Here is a 17,896-nt window from a genome sequence, read left to right as displayed (position 1 = left end):
TGGGCACCACCGGCCCAGGAACTGCCTCGGTAGAAAAAGACGTGTGAGTAAATCACATGCAGCCTCATCTAAGATGTATTACAATCAAGCTGGATCTCACCTTCTGGTCATGGCTGTATGCTAAGGCCCAGTCCTCTTCAGTGTGGTGGAACAGCAGGCTGAGGACGTAGAAGGTCAGGCGGTACTTCTGGTAACTGGCTCCCTCGTCAGAGCTGATGAGCACACTGCTTTCAAACTCCGGATCTGTCAACACCATAATCTGAAAGGGGGGGGACAAAAGAGAGTCAGTTGAACATATAGTGGGTGTGTGATTTTGAAGACAGTTTGAGAAAATAAACTTGCAAATTGGGCAATATCTAAGTGATTATTTTGCAATGTACAGCAATTAACATGCTGTAGGCTACATTGTATATCTTTAAAACATTAAATTCAAATCTAGATAGATAAAGCCAGAGTTAAAACACTGTATTTCATGTGTTCAACATATTAGGGTCAAGGGTGTTTTCCAACTTATTTTTGACACTGCCTTTTTTTTTGATTTTATTTAAAGAAAATATACTAATACAAGTATGTTCTTTCAACATGTTTTAAGAAGAAGTGCTAAGAATTATTGCGGAAAGTAATTGAGATAAAAATTGAGATAAAGGCTGTTAAATAAGGTAATATAGGAGAAATACATAAACATAAACAGACAAGGTTTAGTCAAATAAAAACTTAAATATACATGTTGGACGTGTTGGATTTATACTATGAAGCAATGTTATTGAAGCAAAATAGTTAACACATCTCAATTGACCACTCGATGAATTGCAGTAAATATGTTTGAGTACAGAGGTGGCAGGAGGTATAGGAGAGGGATGTTAGAGGCAAATTGAGAAAAAATAAATGCCAGGCCTTTGGCACATGGCAAGCTTCTGTTTGGCAAACAGCTCTATATTTTCAAACTCCATCTTTTGAGTGTGTGACTCTTGCACTTTCGGTTGCCATAGCTCCAAGGCACTTCCTCTGCACTTCAAAGTAAAGACTTTTGAGTGTATTTAATAATCTCTCTCCAAAATAACATCATGGTTTGTCCACAGTCACTAGAGGTGAAATTGTGCGTGAACCACAAAAAAGACCAATCGGAACATTTGGAGCACACAGGTGGGTCGAAAAAATCCCCCAAAAATATTTGTCCTCATATATCTATTTGTCCTCATATAAAGACAATAACAATGTTATGTAGCATTTAACATGCTGTACAAACAAGAGGATTAAGCAGCTATGCATTAATCTATATATACAGTGTGTTATTTTCTTTATCACGCTAGTCCGTTAGCAGCATGTAATTTTTTAGCATTTTCCTCTTTCCAATAACATTCTAATTTCAAAAGGCAACAGTGCCACAGTGGTTGAAGAAGCCCCCTAATTTCATGCTTGGGATATTTCCGCGAGAGCTATCGCAGTTATTACAGAATTCAATAAGAAAAAGGAAATTCCACAATGCATATTTCTTTCCGCTTATGACATTTAGAGCATTATTTTTTCACAGATTCCTCCTTGGCCAGAGGAGAGATTTTTTGGAATGGGTCTGTAATTAGTAAAAAGGAAACGGTATTCTTTCGAATAAGAGTATGCTGTTAAATCCACATATCCACGGTGACAAGTTGTACCATTTTAAATGTTGGGGAGAAGAAATCCATTATCAGCACATTTTAATGGACATTCTGCAATTGTGAGGGCTAAATATTCTGAATGCACAGTAAGCCTACTGAAGATGAAACCTCCTGAAAATATTAATACAAAGGAACATAAAGACATTTCTGGTCAGGCTGCTGTTTTGTTCACAGGATTTTGCTCTATAGATTATTGCTATCGGGTTATGAATTGATTTGATGAGTTATTTCTCAAATATTGCCCATCTCATTTACATAAACATCGTCATGTGTTTCATGCAATTGATAGATGGACTTTGTGACAATAATGATAATACATTGTTAATTGTGTGAGGGAATGCCAAAACGGACAGAAGTTATATTATTCTTAGAATTCTAAATATATTAATTAGTGTTAAAATCACAAGGAAATGGGAACTTGTGTTCAACGCAAACACTTAATGCAACATCCTTATGTGTCTTTTTCAATATTTTTCAATGTTTACGTTGTTTTTTGTCTTGTTTAATTGTATTTTCTTTTAACATTGTCAGGGGACTACAGATGAAAATTAGCATTTTGGCTAATTCTGTCATTTTTAACCCATGTATGATCATGTGTTTTATTAATTTGCACTGTCCCCTTCTTAAATAAACTGAATTGAATGGAATTGAATATTCAAGCTGAATTCACTTTTTTTTTAGATCATTGATCATCTCTGTTTCTGCTGCTAGCTTAGTTCAACTTCAATTGATAGTCGCTAACTACAGTCTGTTACTTTGTCATTGGTGCTTCATTTTCACATGCTTGTGTACATACAGTAACATAGCTACTGTATGCTTTTCTGCCCTTGTTCCTATTGCTGTTGCAAGTGCACTGAGAGCAATGCAGAACCATTGTCAAATCCTTTGCATTTGTACACACACCTGGCAGATAAAGCTGATTCTGTCGGCTGATTGGTGGCTCGATTATCTTCACATTCCACATGTAGTTTGTCCCATTATTAATATATACAATTATGGCCTGGTTTGGTTTTGAGTGTATAGCTCTTATTCTTGGTTGGAACTACACTGTGTGCAAAATGTTTAGGCAAGTTGTATTTTTGAGGATTCATTTTATTATTGAACATTACAGTGCTCTCGGTCAATCCAAAATGTTAAAGAACCTAAACCTGAATGTTTACGAAAGTAAAAGTGAGGTTTTGTCTATCTTACGATAATGTATATATATGTTTTGCTATTATTAGGCAACTATTAGTATGCAGAATTATTCTGCAACTAAATAAAAAAACTAAAATGTTCTCATCTCAGGCAATTTTCCCATCAAAGGCAACTATTAGTATCTTTAAACATGAGCTAGTTGGACCTTTTCGGGTTGAAGATGGCCTCAAAATCAACTCCCAAACATACTGCCAGTGGGTAAGCAGTGGTACAGGAAAAAGTCTGCATCTTTCAAGAAGACCATGATTTTTATGCAGTGCTCCATCACATGCATCGAAGTACTCAATTGCATGGCTAGCCAGTAAAGGCCTTAAGGATGAAAAAATAATGACATGACCCCCTTCCTCACCTGACTTAAACCCTATTGAGAACCTGTGGGCCCTGCTTATACGGGATATTTACAGTGAAGGAAATCAGTACACCTCTCGGAACAGTGTCTGGGAGGCTGTGGTTGCTGCTGCACAAAAAGTTGATCGTCAACAGATCAAGAAACTGACAGACTCCATGAATGGAAGGCTTGTGACAGTTATTGAAAAGAAGGGTGGCTATATTGGTCACTGATTTTTTTTTTGTTGACATGTCGGAAATTTGTATTTGTAAATTTTGAGTTGTTTTATTATTCTCACTTTAACAGATGAAAATAAACAAGTGAGATGGGAAAATGTTAGTTTTTTTATTTAGTTGCAGAATAATTCTGCATACTAATAGTTGCCTAATATAAAAACATATATATATATATATATATATATATATATATATATATATATATATATATATATATATATATATATATATATATATATATATATATATATATATATATTCTCGTAAGAAAGACAAAACCTCACTTTTACTTTAAACATTCAGGTTTAGGTTCTTTAACATTTTGGATTGACCGAGAGCACTGTAGTTGTTCAATAATAAAATGAATCCTCAAAAATACAACTTGCCTAACACCCATGTGCGTGGTGGAATTGTGGGTAAAGCGACTTGCTCTCTTGGCCTAAATGGCTTTGTTTTGCCTTGCCCAATTCAATTTGAATTGGAAAAAACAGCAGCACATTTGTCACTGACAGAAATGATAGCCCTCTTTCCCAGAGCTTTAAGCAGGGGGATCTCTCACGGTGTGGTGATTTAGATAAATTGTTTTTCATTAGGCACCAATAAACAGGCGGCAAATTCTCAAAACTGGATTGCTCATTGGCCCAGCGCTCGCCCACTTTGCCATTCATTACTGTGTCACTGTGCAATGCCAGGCGCCCTCCCTGATAAACCCCGCGCCAGTGTCTTTTGGGGGCTTGTCAAATGCAATTTACAGATTTTTAAAGCAGTAATCATATTCTGTAATATTATACAGTCTATTATGGATAGGAAATTACATTTTCACCCGCACCTTATTTGAAGTCACCTGTCAGGAGCTTTCAGTTAAATAGAAAGTAGAAATGCTTTGAAGAGGTCTATGCAAATACTGCAAATTTCACATTTAAAATCTGCCCTCGCTCTTGATGTAAGCCTTGTAACGGAGGTGACGAATGTTTGGTGTTCTCTCTCTATGCTCTCTATACAACTGTAGCCTTCACTTCCAGTGCTTGTAGCTCATGCTCTCTCCGGCTTTGGCCTCCTACAGTATATAAGGCCAGGCACTTCAGGTGAATAGGTTAAAAATGTTCATTTAAATGTATCATCGAAACTAATTTTCAACACATTAGTCTCCAACCTTTTTGGATACAGCCTATTTTTTATTATTTTATAAATAGAACCATACTATGTACAAGTATAAGCATTTTTGGTATGTTTTAATTTTTTATAAAGCCTTTTTAGTTTTTATAATAGGGAAACAAATCTAATACTAAAATTGTCGACATGTTGTTGAGAAGTAAATTGTTTCATAAATAAGACAATGAACAAATTAACACATCTTTCTGGAGGTGCTTAGAAATGATGATGGAAAGTTTAGTTTAGCTTTAGACGTTGAGTATTGAAAAAACAAATGTTGAGATAGTGTCCGTTGAAGTTGGTTGTATATTATAAATATACTAGTCTCGCAAAGCCAGACCAAACTACAGCAAGTAGTATGGTCTGGAAGCACTCCGTTTAGAGCCGTCTATTCGGGGGGGAAACTGGGCTGGCCTGTTTTTATTTCTTTAAACCAATCACAATCATCTACGGCGGGGCTAACCCCGGGAAGCAGCCAATGGAGGCATAGCGTTGTTTGCCGACGCCAGCGCTTAATAGACGCTGGCGGAAGTGGTCAAGCCAGACTATAAATATACAGACGCAAACAGATACCGTTTAAAACAAATCGACACATTAATGTACATTTTGGACCTTTTGATTTATACTACAGTGGTATGAAAGAGGACATGTCAGGGAGCCAAAATAACGAAAAATCAAAAAAATTGACCGGTGCTTAGAATAAACTTACCTGTCTCGTCTATACTGGGCAAGCAGCCTAGAAAGTATTGTAGCATTAGCATTATTTATTTACCACCGCGTAAGTCAGCCAAAATGAATTCCCCAACCTTACACTGTATTGTAACAAGCCAGTGTATGTATGTCTTGTTGCTTCTGCTATAAAAAAATACAAAACCAACCAATTTGAAGTCAGTACAAAGGCGGGGATATAGGAACAGTGGTCCAATTTCTCTCCTGCTTGACTTACTGAAAAAACAATTGCTCTCCGACAATAATTACTCACTTTCAAAATAACATGGACTGATGGCATTAGGGGGAAAGGGGTGATTAAGATTGGGCTCACAGCTTCCACTCCGGGCCCGGCGAGTGAGGAGGGTTACAATGCTAGATTGATAGCGAGGTCGGGAGGGGGGGTAGGGGGGGGGCACTGCTGTGTTTTATCGGGCCTGTTGAGAGGTGCCTAAGCTGGAGCACATAGATAGGGGCTATGCATTTGTGGGATCATGAAGTGAGTGGAGGTATGGATGTAAAGAGAGACACCCCAGCAGCAAATGAATCACGTCGCGGCCCGATCAATTGGGCTTATAGTCTTGCCTTTGACGGGGGAGGCATTAGCGTAGAGAGCTGTCGGCGCAATGTGCTCATTAAGCCATACATCAGGACTTAATCACCACCACGTTTCGGGCTGTCATGTTTTTCACTGTCTTTGCTTTTTCCCGATGGCATATGCAAACCATGCATGTCTTCACAGCCTAGGCTCTGTAAACTGTAATACCCACCAGATTGTTTTTTTCAGCATATGCGCGCACATACGTGGTAGTGGATAAGATATTCACTGATTTTGACAGAAAAAGTGAATTTGACAACAAACGTTCTCCAGAATCACTGACTCCACCTTTATTATCATTAGCGGTGTCATTCGAAGAAGCTCTTCACTAAATGCCATTACCATCATTCAAATCCATAATGTGACATTGTAAAAAGGTCACTGCCTCCACTTTTTCCTTAGACAATGTAAAAAAAAAAGAAAAAAAAAAAAAGATCTACATAAGCTTCTTGAATTGTCGCAGTGGACATCTAACGATCCCTTTTATTGTGGTTGAAAGGAGACTATCACAAAAGAGCAGCGGGCGATTACATCTTACAGTGAGTGATTAAGGGCGTCCAGAGTCCAGACTGCTACTCTATTTATCCGGTGGAGAACACATAGGCCTAATGCTAAATAGGGGCCACACTCAGATGCAACAAAGTCCAACAAAGGAATGTAGCCAGCATACAGACAAACTTTCATCCATCTTCCACGCCATGGCCAACTCCAAATCATTAGATCAGAGATAAGGTGCAGAGCCAGAGGGTCCACCATTAGAGTGAAAAATACTTCTGAGATTGTTACTGCAATGACTCACTTGCACAATGACGTGCAATGCGAGAAAAAAATGCAGTATATTTCACATAGATCGTTCTGAAAAATATCTGTTATTTGTTTGGTCAGAAACTTACATCAGAGCAGATCTTATAGGTGTTCTTTGCATTCTGGGTATTGTAGTGCAAGTGTGGTGAATTCCTCAGGGTGTCAATAAAGTGTATCTCTTATATAAATTACAGAAATAAATGATCATGGACAGTAGAGTTGATGTCATTTTCTTAGACGTTTAGATTTTGAGTATTGCAAAAAAAAAACAATCTTGAGATTATGGCCTTTAAGATGGGCTCATTGGAGAAATATACAGAATCAAAACAGACCAGGTCTGGTCAAGTAAACACATAAATGTACATTTTGGACGATCTATGTGTACTAGAATGAAAGAAGAGGACATGTTATGGAAGCAAAAATTTGCCAGAAATCTCAAAATGGCTTGGTACAAGTGTGTTGAATTCCACAGTGTGTTAATACAGTTGATCTAATCTTATATAAGATAATAAAGACATATATACCGGATGTTGCATCAGCAGAAGAGAGGGACCTTAAGGGGACAACATTCCCGCTATGCCCTTGATGTGGAATTACATATTTTCTGCACATAAAATATAAGGCAGGGGTGAGTCATGAGGAGTAATCAGTGTCAGCTATGATCTGTTCTGGGCTTAGCTCAACAGTCACGGGAGCCTATTAACTTCCACGCCATGCAAACATATTCAGGGTCAGCACCTTGGCTCGCCCTTGGAAAAGTGAGCTTGTTCAACCCGAGCACATACACTCATCACACACACACACACACACACACACACACACACACACACACACACACACACACACACACACACACACACACACACACACAGGAGTCTTGCTTTATTTTCTGCCGGTTTCTACTGATTGAACGTAGTTTTTTTTTATTTATTCAACATTTGTCTGACGAGGCAGGTCAACTTTGACAAAACGGAAATTCTAAAAGGGATAGTTCAGAATTTTTTAAAGTGGGGTTGTATGAGGTATTTAGGCGCAGTTATTCTGTTACCTTATGGAGCTGCTAGTCATTTTGAGAAGTTTAGGGGAGATTACACTGTTAAGCAGACAATTGGATTTTATTTTTCAATTTTAAGTTAAAATGTATATGTGGAGAAAAAAAATGCTTCTTCTTCTGGCCCCCTCTGCAACAATACAATGCTGGCTTCTTCTACAGCGACGTCTCCCCTAAACTCCTTACAATGACTGCGCTGACCCTCCATCTCCATAAGGTTACACAGTGAATACACACTAAGAAATCAAGGTACAGGAATGGTCCTTGTTGTACCTTAGCAGGGTAAAACACGGTAACTTAAAAATTGGTTGTAAGAGGGTACAACTATGTACAAATGTTTAAGGTACACTGTTGTACCCTGCTAAGGTACCACTGGGGACCTTTTAGGACCATTCTGTACCTTGATTTCTTAGTGTGTACGTACCCCATACAACCCCACTTCAAAAATACTAAACTATCCCTTTAAGGATGGCATGTACTGTATTTCAACTCCCAGTGTGTCACATGTGTGGGTAGACCTGTTATATAGGAACGACTTGTTATGCTGATGCGCTATGATTTCAAATATCCATAAATTCTTGAATCTGTGAAGAAAAAAAGCCCCAGATTGTGAGGAGATATTCACTGATGTTGACAAAGTGATTTGTCAACAATCACTCTCCAGAATGACCTAGCATGCCTCAATGTTATTTAAGACAATTTTATACATTTTCCGTAAAAAAAATCCAAACTATCTTATTTAGTTAAAATAATGAAAGTAAATTGATGATTCTTCGGTTATCGGCAGAGGTGGGACCAAGTCATTGTTTAGCAAGTCACAAGTAAGTCTCAAGTCTTTGCCCTCAAGTCCCGAGTCAAGTCTCGAGTCAAGACAGGCAAGTCCGAGTCAAGTCTCAAGTCAATTCTGACAAGTCTCAAGTCGAGTCACAAGTCCTGAAGTTTGAGCTTCGAGTCATTTCGAGTCCTTTAACCAAAAAGTAATAATATATTTACCCATCATGTACGCTTTTAAAATCTATATTTATTTATTAAAACAAGTGCAATTGAAATTGTGGATTTTTTTTTACATACATTGCACTTCCCAATTGCACTATTTACCAGTGATTTTTAACATTTAACTCATATTAAGCACATAGACAGACACTCACACATAGGCTACATGTAGAAAAGCCCCCAAAGTTTATAGGTTACAGTGTTGTTATTTCTTATAGTGTGTTAAAATGTGTTTTGTTCAGTGCGACATTATAGCTGTCAGTCAGTGGCCGTGACGTCAGTCGGCCGGAGGGTCTGTTTAGTAGGCAAAGTTTCCTTTTCTTCTCTCTCTCGGTCAGATGTGTGAGCAACGTGCATGTTGCCGCAGTAGTCGATCATTCCACATGTGAAACGTGTTTATTTGAGTTTAAATGTGAATCACCCGTGTGTGAGTAAGGACATGCAGTCTCGATCGCTGTTATAGCCTACGTTATAGTTTATGCATGTTTATGTCCGCGATTCGCCAGTGTGGCACCGAAATATGTGACCTGTCAGAATGTGTGACCCTAGAGGGCGCTGTTCTTATTTCTTAACTGATTTCAATAGACTGTAGGCATATAACAACCCAGTCTCACAGTGAAATGTTTTATTAATTATGTTGGCCCACACCTGAAAACATAGTCTCACAAAAACAGCCCTGCAATTGAGAGATTATTAAGTTGTTTGCTTCCAATTTAAAATGATTGCGCAGTGGAAAGAGTATTAGCCTACACATTTCACTGTGATGGGTAACTAGGTTGGTTATTACCCTAAAAAAAACACAATCTGACCATTTCAGTGCCAATTTTGAGAAACTTCTACAATTTGCGCAATGGACCAACGTTTTTACATAGCTTATATTTCACTATGAGACTGGGTTAATCAATAAGAACAGCGCCCTCTAGGGTCACACATTCTGACAGGTCACAGTTTTCGGTGCAACACCGGTCGCAACAGCTGTTGTAACGTCTCCTCACGAGCGGAGTTTAAACCTTTGTTCCATGTTGTTACCTTATGGAGCTGCTAGTCATTTTGAGAAGTTTAGGGGAGATTACACTGTTAAGCAGACAATTGGATTTTATTTTTCAATTTTAAGTTAAAATGTATATGTGGAGAAAAAAAATGCTTCTTCTTCTGGCCCCCTCTGCAACAATACAATGCTGGCTTCTTCTACAGCGACGTCTCCCCTAAACTCCTTACAATGACTGCGCTGACCCTCCATCTCCATAAGGTTACACAGTGAATACACACTAAGAAATCAAGGTACAGGAATGGTCCTTGTTGTACCTTAGCAGGGTAAAACACGGTAACTTAAAAATTGGTTGTAAGAGGGTACAACTATGTACAAATGTTTAAGGTACACTGTTGTACCCTGCTAAGGTACCACTGGGGACCTTTTAGGACCATTCTGTACCTTGATTTCTTAGTGTGTACGTACCCCATACAACCCCACTTCAAAAATACTAAACTATCCCTTTAAGGATGGCATGTACTGTATTTCAACTCCCAGTGTGTCACATGTGTGGGTAGACCTGTTATATAGGAACGACTTGTTATGCTGATGCGCTATGATTTCAAATATCCATAAATTCTTGAATCTGTGAAGAAAAAAAGCCCCAGATTGTGAGGAGATATTCACTGATGTTGACAAAGTGATTTGTCAACAATCACTCTCCAGAATGACCTAGCATGCCTCAATGTTATTTAAGACAATTTTATACATTTTCCGTAAAAAAAATCCAAACTATCTTATTTAGTTAAAATAATGAAAGTAAATTGATGATTCTTCGGTTATCGGCAGAGGTGGGACCAAGTCATTGTTTAGCAAGTCACAAGTAAGTCTCAAGTCTTTGCCCTCAAGTCCCGAGTCAAGTCTCGAGTCAAGACAGGCAAGTCCGAGTCAAGTCTCAAGTCAATTCTGACAAGTCTCAAGTCGAGTCACAAGTCCTGAAGTTTGAGCTTCGAGTCATTTCGAGTCCTTTAACCAAAAAGTAATAATATATTTACCCATCATGTACGCTTTTAAAATCTATATTTATTTATTAAAACAAGTGCAATTGAAATTGTGGATTTTTTTTTACATACATTGCACTTCCCAATTGCACTATTTACCAGTGATTTTTAACATTTAACTCATATTAAGCACATAGACAGACACTCACACATAGGCTACATGTAGAAAAGCCCCCAAAGTTTATAGGTTACAGTGTTGTTATTTCTTATAGTGTGTTAAAATGTGTTTTGTTCAGTGCGACATTATAGCTGTCAGTCAGTGGCCGTGACGTCAGTCGGCCGGAGGGTCTGTTTAGTAGGCAAAGTTTCCTTTTCTTCTCTCTCTCGGTCAGATGTGTGAGCAACGTGCATGTTGCCGCAGTAGTCGATCATTCCACATGTGAAACGTGTTTATTTGAGTTTAAATGTGAATCACCCGTGTGTGAGTAAGGACATGCAGTCTCGATCGCTGTTATAGCCTACGTTATAGTTTATGCATGTTTATGTCCGCGATTCGCCAGTGTGGCACCGAAATATGTGACCTGTCAGAATGTGTGACCCTAGAGGGCGCTGTTCTTATTTCTTAACTGATTTCAATAGACTGTAGGCATATAACAACCCAGTCTCACAGTGAAATGTTTTATTAATTATGTTGGCCCACACCTGAAAACATAGTCTCACAAAAACAGCCCTGCAATTGAGAGATTATTAAGTTGTTTGCTTCCAATTTAAAATGATTGCGCAGTGGAAAGAGTATTAGCCTACACATTTCACTGTGATGGGTAACTAGGTTGGTTATTACCCTAAAAAAAACACAATCTGACCATTTCAGTGCCAATTTTGAGAAACTTCTACAATTTGCGCAATGGACCAACGTTTTTACATAGCTTATATTTCACTATGAGACTGGGTTAATCAATAAGAACAGCGCCCTCTAGGGTCACACATTCTGACAGGTCACAGTTTTCGGTGCAACACCGGTCGCAACAGCTGTTGTAACGTCTCCTCACGAGCGGAGTTTAAACCTTTGTTCTTTTCCCGCGATCTATGCTGCTGTCCTTGTGAATGAAGGAAAATAAAGAGCGGATACCATACTCCTCCTCTCCTAGTCTCATGCTTATAGTCTGACGCCTTTGGTGTTCTGGCCGACACTTCTGAAGTGAAACCAGTGATAAGCAGATCAGCGCGGTACCGGTGTAGGTACCAGATCGACTCGGGCTGCCAGATTGACTCGGGGTCCTGCGCCTACCGATGACGTATCGACTCTTGACGTTGTCACCATAGATATGGTACCTACACCGGCACAGCCACCAGTTTCCTCCGCTACACTAGGCTACATGATGAAAGATACGGTAGCCTACTTAAAAAATATAGCCTACTTTTTAATATTTTTGGGGGAAAGTAGCAAGTCTTGTCAAGTCAAAAGGCTCAAGTCCAAGTCAAGTCACGAGTCATTGATGTTAAAGTCCAAGTCAAGTCGCAAGTCTCTTTACATTTTGTCAAGTCAAGTCTCAAGTCATCAAATTCATGACTCGAGTCTGACTCGAGTCCAAGTCATGTGACTCGAGTCCACACCTCTGGTTATCGGTTCCCAGTTCATTTTGTTTGAATGCTAGCATGCATTACACTGGCCCTCATTTATCAAACTTGCGTGGAAACTGGTGCAGATTCTGGCGCAAATACTTCCCTACGCCAGGTATCGCGTGGGATTTATCAAACAGTCGTATCTCGCCAATCTCAGCGTACGCCAGGCCATTATTGATAAATGTGGCGGCTGAAAACAATCGTATCACGGCCCTATATTTTCTCAGTTTAGAGGCCTCGCCCAGAGGTTTTTACGACATGGATATGCGCATTACGGCACAGAAGAGGAACTTCTCTGAAGTAGAAATTGACAAAATAACAGCGAAAGAAAAAAAAAAAAGAGTTTCATTTCGGAGCATTACAAGCGGCATCAAAGAACGACAGAAGGCAGCAGTTAGGAAGGAAATAACTCCTGCGGTCAACAGCATTGATGTTGACAACAAACGATCTCCAGCGCTCAAATGCTATAAAACAGCATATACAATTATATGTCGCCATTTCTTTACATAGATGAAGAAAAAGTGGTCTGACTCAAAAATTGCCACTAAAAAAAGCGTGTTGCTGTTCTGAAATGCAACCAACGTGCGGGCATAATATAAGTGGTAGAGGAGAAAAAGACGCACCAACTGTCCGATAATGGTCCCCATAAAAGAAATACACATCTGCAGAGATTTGAATGATTAAAATGTATTGGCCCTTTTAGATAGCACTACTCAAAAGGGGTTTAAAAACTAAAAATAACTCATTTGGCATTTTACTGTATGACAGCATGCGCTTGGCACGAGTGGTCAGCCTGGCCGTCAGCTGCACAAGCCGACCCGGCAACGATCAGCTGTGAGAGCGCCCACTGTCCTGCTGAGCTGCTCCACTAGCAGATCGGAAAAACGTGCCGGTTAACGGTGGAAATAAATCGCTCGCTTAAGCGATCAATGACACATTAAAAGAGGAACTAACATCTAAAAAGTGCGTCAAATAAATACAATGTTAAGTTGAATGTTGTGCCGTGTATTTTTTATCATAAAGAGCAGTGTAGGCCTACTACATATTTAATACTTTGGCTAACATTTTGAATGAATGCAGCCCCCGTGCCTCAGTGTCCCACCAGCTGCTCCAAGTCGAAGATAACTGCCCTTACGCAGTCCCATGCAGCGCTCCTAAGTGGCCGTGTGCGCACTATTGAATCAGCTCTCCTACTCAGTTGCACACCATAAGCTGCACAATTTTAAGTGATTAATATCTTTATTTCAGTCTGAGCAAACACTGCATTTGTATTACCTTCTAATAATTGTCCAACAAAGTCATCGGCTACCCAGCACAGCCTGCACTGCGAGTCCATGCTGTTTACAAACTTGCGTACACGAGCTGAGAGCTGGCGTGGGATTTGAGCGTATCCTACGCTCACGTCCATATTGATAAATGCCGAGATTTGCGTGGAAATGTACGTACACCCATTTTTCTGGTCTACGCACGGTTGATAAATGAGGGCCACTGACTCTGGCATACACTCTTTTGTGATAGCAATAGTAAAAACCATCTAAGAATAACTGTTTCTCCCGACTTATTGCCTTTTAATTATCGTGTTAAGCTCCCTGTAAAACTATGATGTTATTGTCTCCAGGCCTGAGTCACCATAGGAACGGATCATTTTATTGCTGTGTAAAACTCAATCTCCTCCAAATGCCCGCCGTCTGTTGTAATTCACCGTGGAACAAGAGTCCTTATCAATTATTCCTTTTTATATAATACTACTTTTCTTTACGGATGCAGTAATGTAACTAGAAACATGTTGGCATAGAAACAGCCTATGTGTTTAGCCTTCAGATTGAGATTCTTTGCCCCATTGTTTACATACACTTTGTTTACATGTCAGTTTACAGAGTCTAGGCTGTGTATTAACACCAGCTTTGTTTTATCAGCACACACACACACACAGTACAGACAGGTAGTGAAGCATGCGGAGATATTCACTGATTTGGACAAAAAAGTTATTTTGACAACAACTGTTATCCAGTATCTCTGACTTCATGTTTAAAGGGGATCGGTTATTTTTAGACAATTCAATTCAGCTCATGTGAAAGCTGAATGAGAACAACAAAAAGAAGGTTATTTTTTATTATTTCATTAAAATTGAATTATATTAAGAAATGGAGGCATATGGTAGAAAATAAATGAAAAGCAAACCGTCTACTGATCAGTTGACTAGATGCTCAGAATGTCAGAAAACATGAAAAAGTAATTGACAGAATTATCGGGCTGGAAAAAAAGACGCCGGCAGATGGGTCGCAGCTGGCATCGCTCTGACGTTTTCTGTGTTTTATTTTTTTCGGTGGCCTCAAGTTGGTTAATTGTCCCAAATGTGTTAAAATGTCATTTTGTTTGCAATTTGAGTTTTGTAGGGAGGCAATGTCATACATGGAAAAAAATGAATGCCTATCCCTATCATGTCCAGAAGAGATGTTTACCTTGAATTAAAATTCTAATTAAATATGATATTCAAGTGATGACAAGGTTGCAAGGGCCAAGTAAAAATTATTGAATTATTGAGCATGGTGTAGAATAACATGTATTATTTATTTAATAGCTCAGATCAGTCATTGATTCTGGCGAATGATTGTTGTCCAAGAGATTTTGTCAAAATCTGTGAATATCTCCTCACAATCGGCTACCTGTACCTGTTCGTATTGTGTATGCGCTGAATCAATGTAAACCTGATTACAGGTATGTTGCTAGCTACGGTGGGCCACCTTTGTTTACATACCTATTGTCTACATAACTGTTTGCAGTGTGAATTAACGCTGGATTATTTTTTCAAAAAATCATAAAAGAAATGGGATGGTTTCTAAGTAAAAACGGATAATCGTTCTCCCTGCAGTTGAGTAGAATGAAGGCCACTTGTCGAGAATGTATTGAACACAAACCTTTTAAAAACACAATGCTGGTATCGGTGAGCTGGTGTGTCCCCACAAATGAAAAATAAATGATTCGAATCACCTCACCTTTCTCTTGTTAGTTGGACAGACGTACAGGTAACTGAGGACGGTCTTGGATCCCACTTTATCGTTCATTCTCTGGTAGGTGGAGCCATAGTCAGTGGATCTGAAGGTTGGAAATAAAGGGAGAATGCAGTCAGCAAAGTGGGCTAATGCTTAAGTAGATAAGCCTGAAAAAAAGTTTGACAACACTGTTAAAGCTAAAGTGAGTAACTGTTCTGAGTATCCTGAGAAATTAAAACAACACTGTCGGCGCATATGCATGAGGTAAAAGCCTTCTGTGATAGCGCATTAAATGTATGCCTTCTGCTGTACATCCAGGTTTTTTTCTTAGGAGTAGAATCAACAACTGAAACATTTCATGGCACTTCCTGGGATTTTTTCAGGGGTGTGACACTAGTCTGTAAACGCTGCCATAGGCTAATGAGAAATACAGAGAGAGTTGTGTGGACCTGATAGGCTTAATCAACTTTGTGTCAGCTCATTTGGCAATGGATTTAAATGTAACCAACATTCATTGCGAGAAAAAAAGTTATGCACTATAGCTTTAAGGCTAAAAATAACAAATATGAATGGGACAATGTACAATTCATGTTAAATTACATATTGTCTTCACATTGATACAAAGAATAATACAATGTCACACCCTACAGAAAAAAACAACAAGCTAATAATGTCCGCTATGCTAACTGTACCATATGCTAACTATTAACAGTTACTCTGTGTGGGAGGGAAACCTTCTGGCAATAGAACAAGAAAAAGGTTAACCCATCATCTATAGCTGCCAACACAACCAACCCGGACCATAGGGAAATGTCTGGGGACCCCTGGCCATGTAAATAATTAATTCTCTCCTGATGACTATACTATGAAATAAAATATGACGAGTGCAAAAACATTCGGACGTTCCTGAAACCCCATAGTGCTTTAATAATTGAATGGTGGGAATGAGCCTGTTAGCCAGCCCGGTCCCTAGAAACCCAGCACATGAATCCATCATCGCTATATAGTAGGCTAACTACCAAATCTGCCTTCAAGTAGAATAGTTATAGCGTTTGCAGGGCTTCACTCGCTTTTACTGCTATTTATCTCTCTCTCTCTCTCTCTCTCTCTCTTTGTGTGTGTGTGTGTGTGTGTCTCTCTCTCTCTCTCTCTCTCACACACACACACACACACACACACACACACACACTGATAGCTACATGCATGTGCCCCACGATTTTTCAAATATTTCTCTGTGGACATATGCACTCAACAACAACTGTGGCATAAATAACTCCCATTTGGATTTGCAGTCTACTTCACAGCGTTATGAGGAAAGTGATGATGAACACCTTTTTTCAGAGACAGATCGCTGATTGTGCTTCTCGAATGGGAATGTTGTTGTTTTTTTCCAAAGGAAATTGTAAGGACTTTTTTTTTCTCATTCAAATTCATTTCCTGAATGCCTCTTAGAGACACAGCAGTTGCTATGATAAGCAACCACAATCATGAGTCCAGACAGACAGCATTTATATGGAAGTCGATGATCCTGGTTTGGAGCAGGGGTGGGGAACTACTGCCAGGCCTATGCCTTCATAATCTCAAGTCAAATCAACGTCATTCCCTACAAGATGTGCCAGACATACAGAAGAATCAAAATTAAGTTTCTCTCTCCAACCCAAGGTGCAATAAGTAACAAAGCTGGCTAAACATTATGCAATACATTAATTCTAAGTACTGCAAAAAGTAAGGCAAAACCAAACTGTCTAAAAAATAAATAAATTGAAATGTGAAACATGGGGAACATTTCATACAATATATGCAATATGCAGTTAACTGAAGAAATTGAAAGTTTTCAATATAAGAGCACGATAATGTGCAGACTGAGTATGAATACATACATGATAACAGCACTGATTTCATGTAGTCATGTGCTGAGATTTCACAAGTGGAAAGTGGTGATATCTTTTGGAGTGGACACCATCAGGCAGGTGTCAGCTCCTGGGTGTGGACTTGGAGATGAAGTGTAACCCCCCCCCCCCCCCCCCCCTCCCCCTCCCCCCCTAAACACTGACACCCAGCACTAGAGAGTTAATCAATAGGAGACAAATTATGAGACAGTTTTATTAAAGGAGATGGCAGGATGACAAAAATAGCTATATTTCCACCGTATATTTGTACCAGGGTTGTAATGGGAAACTGAATTAGGAAATGCTCAAGCCAAGTAAGTGGCCCAGCAGTTACTGTATGTAAAAGTCATTTGGTTTGATTTTTTTAGCATGGGTATAGTCTAAGCAAGGCACTTCTCTGATTGCTTTGTGTAAGCCCTTCAAAGTGAAAATGGGCAATGCTGTACAGAGAACAAAGGGACAAATATACAGTATCTCACAAAAGTGAGTACACCCCTCACATTTCTTCAAATATTTCATTATATCTTTACATGGGATAACACTGAATATATGACACTTTGATACAATGTAAAGTAGTCAGTGTACAGCTTGTATAACAGCGTAAATGTACTGTCCCCTGAAAATAACTCGACACACAGCCATTAATGTCTAAACTGCTGGCAACAAAGGTGAGTACACCCCTAAGTGAAAATTTCCAA

At 39.1% G+C, this 17,896-nt stretch overlaps 1 protein-coding gene across 1 annotated transcript in view; it reads right to left on the bottom strand.

Moving 5' to 3' along the window:
* Nucleotides 1-17,896, bottom strand: part of sorcs3a (sortilin related VPS10 domain containing receptor 3a) — a gene marked incomplete at both ends in the record, with an annotated part of 253,632 nt that overhangs the window by 115,116 nt on the left and 120,620 nt on the right. Inside the window, 2 exons of the mRNA XM_080029079.1 lie at nt 101-259; nt 15,313-15,412. Of these exons, the coding sequence (XP_079885205.1) occupies nt 101-259; nt 15,313-15,412 (259 nt within the window). The remainder of the gene's footprint in view (nt 1-100; nt 260-15,312; nt 15,413-17,896) is intronic.

Source organism: Ammodytes marinus (assembly GCF_949987685.1).
Source record: "Ammodytes marinus genome assembly, chromosome: 6".
In the NCBI taxonomy this organism is placed as follows: domain Eukaryota; kingdom Metazoa; phylum Chordata; class Actinopteri; order Uranoscopiformes; family Ammodytidae; genus Ammodytes; species Ammodytes marinus.
Note: the sequence above shows the minus strand (reverse complement) of the source record. Positions and strands in the feature narration are given on the sequence as shown.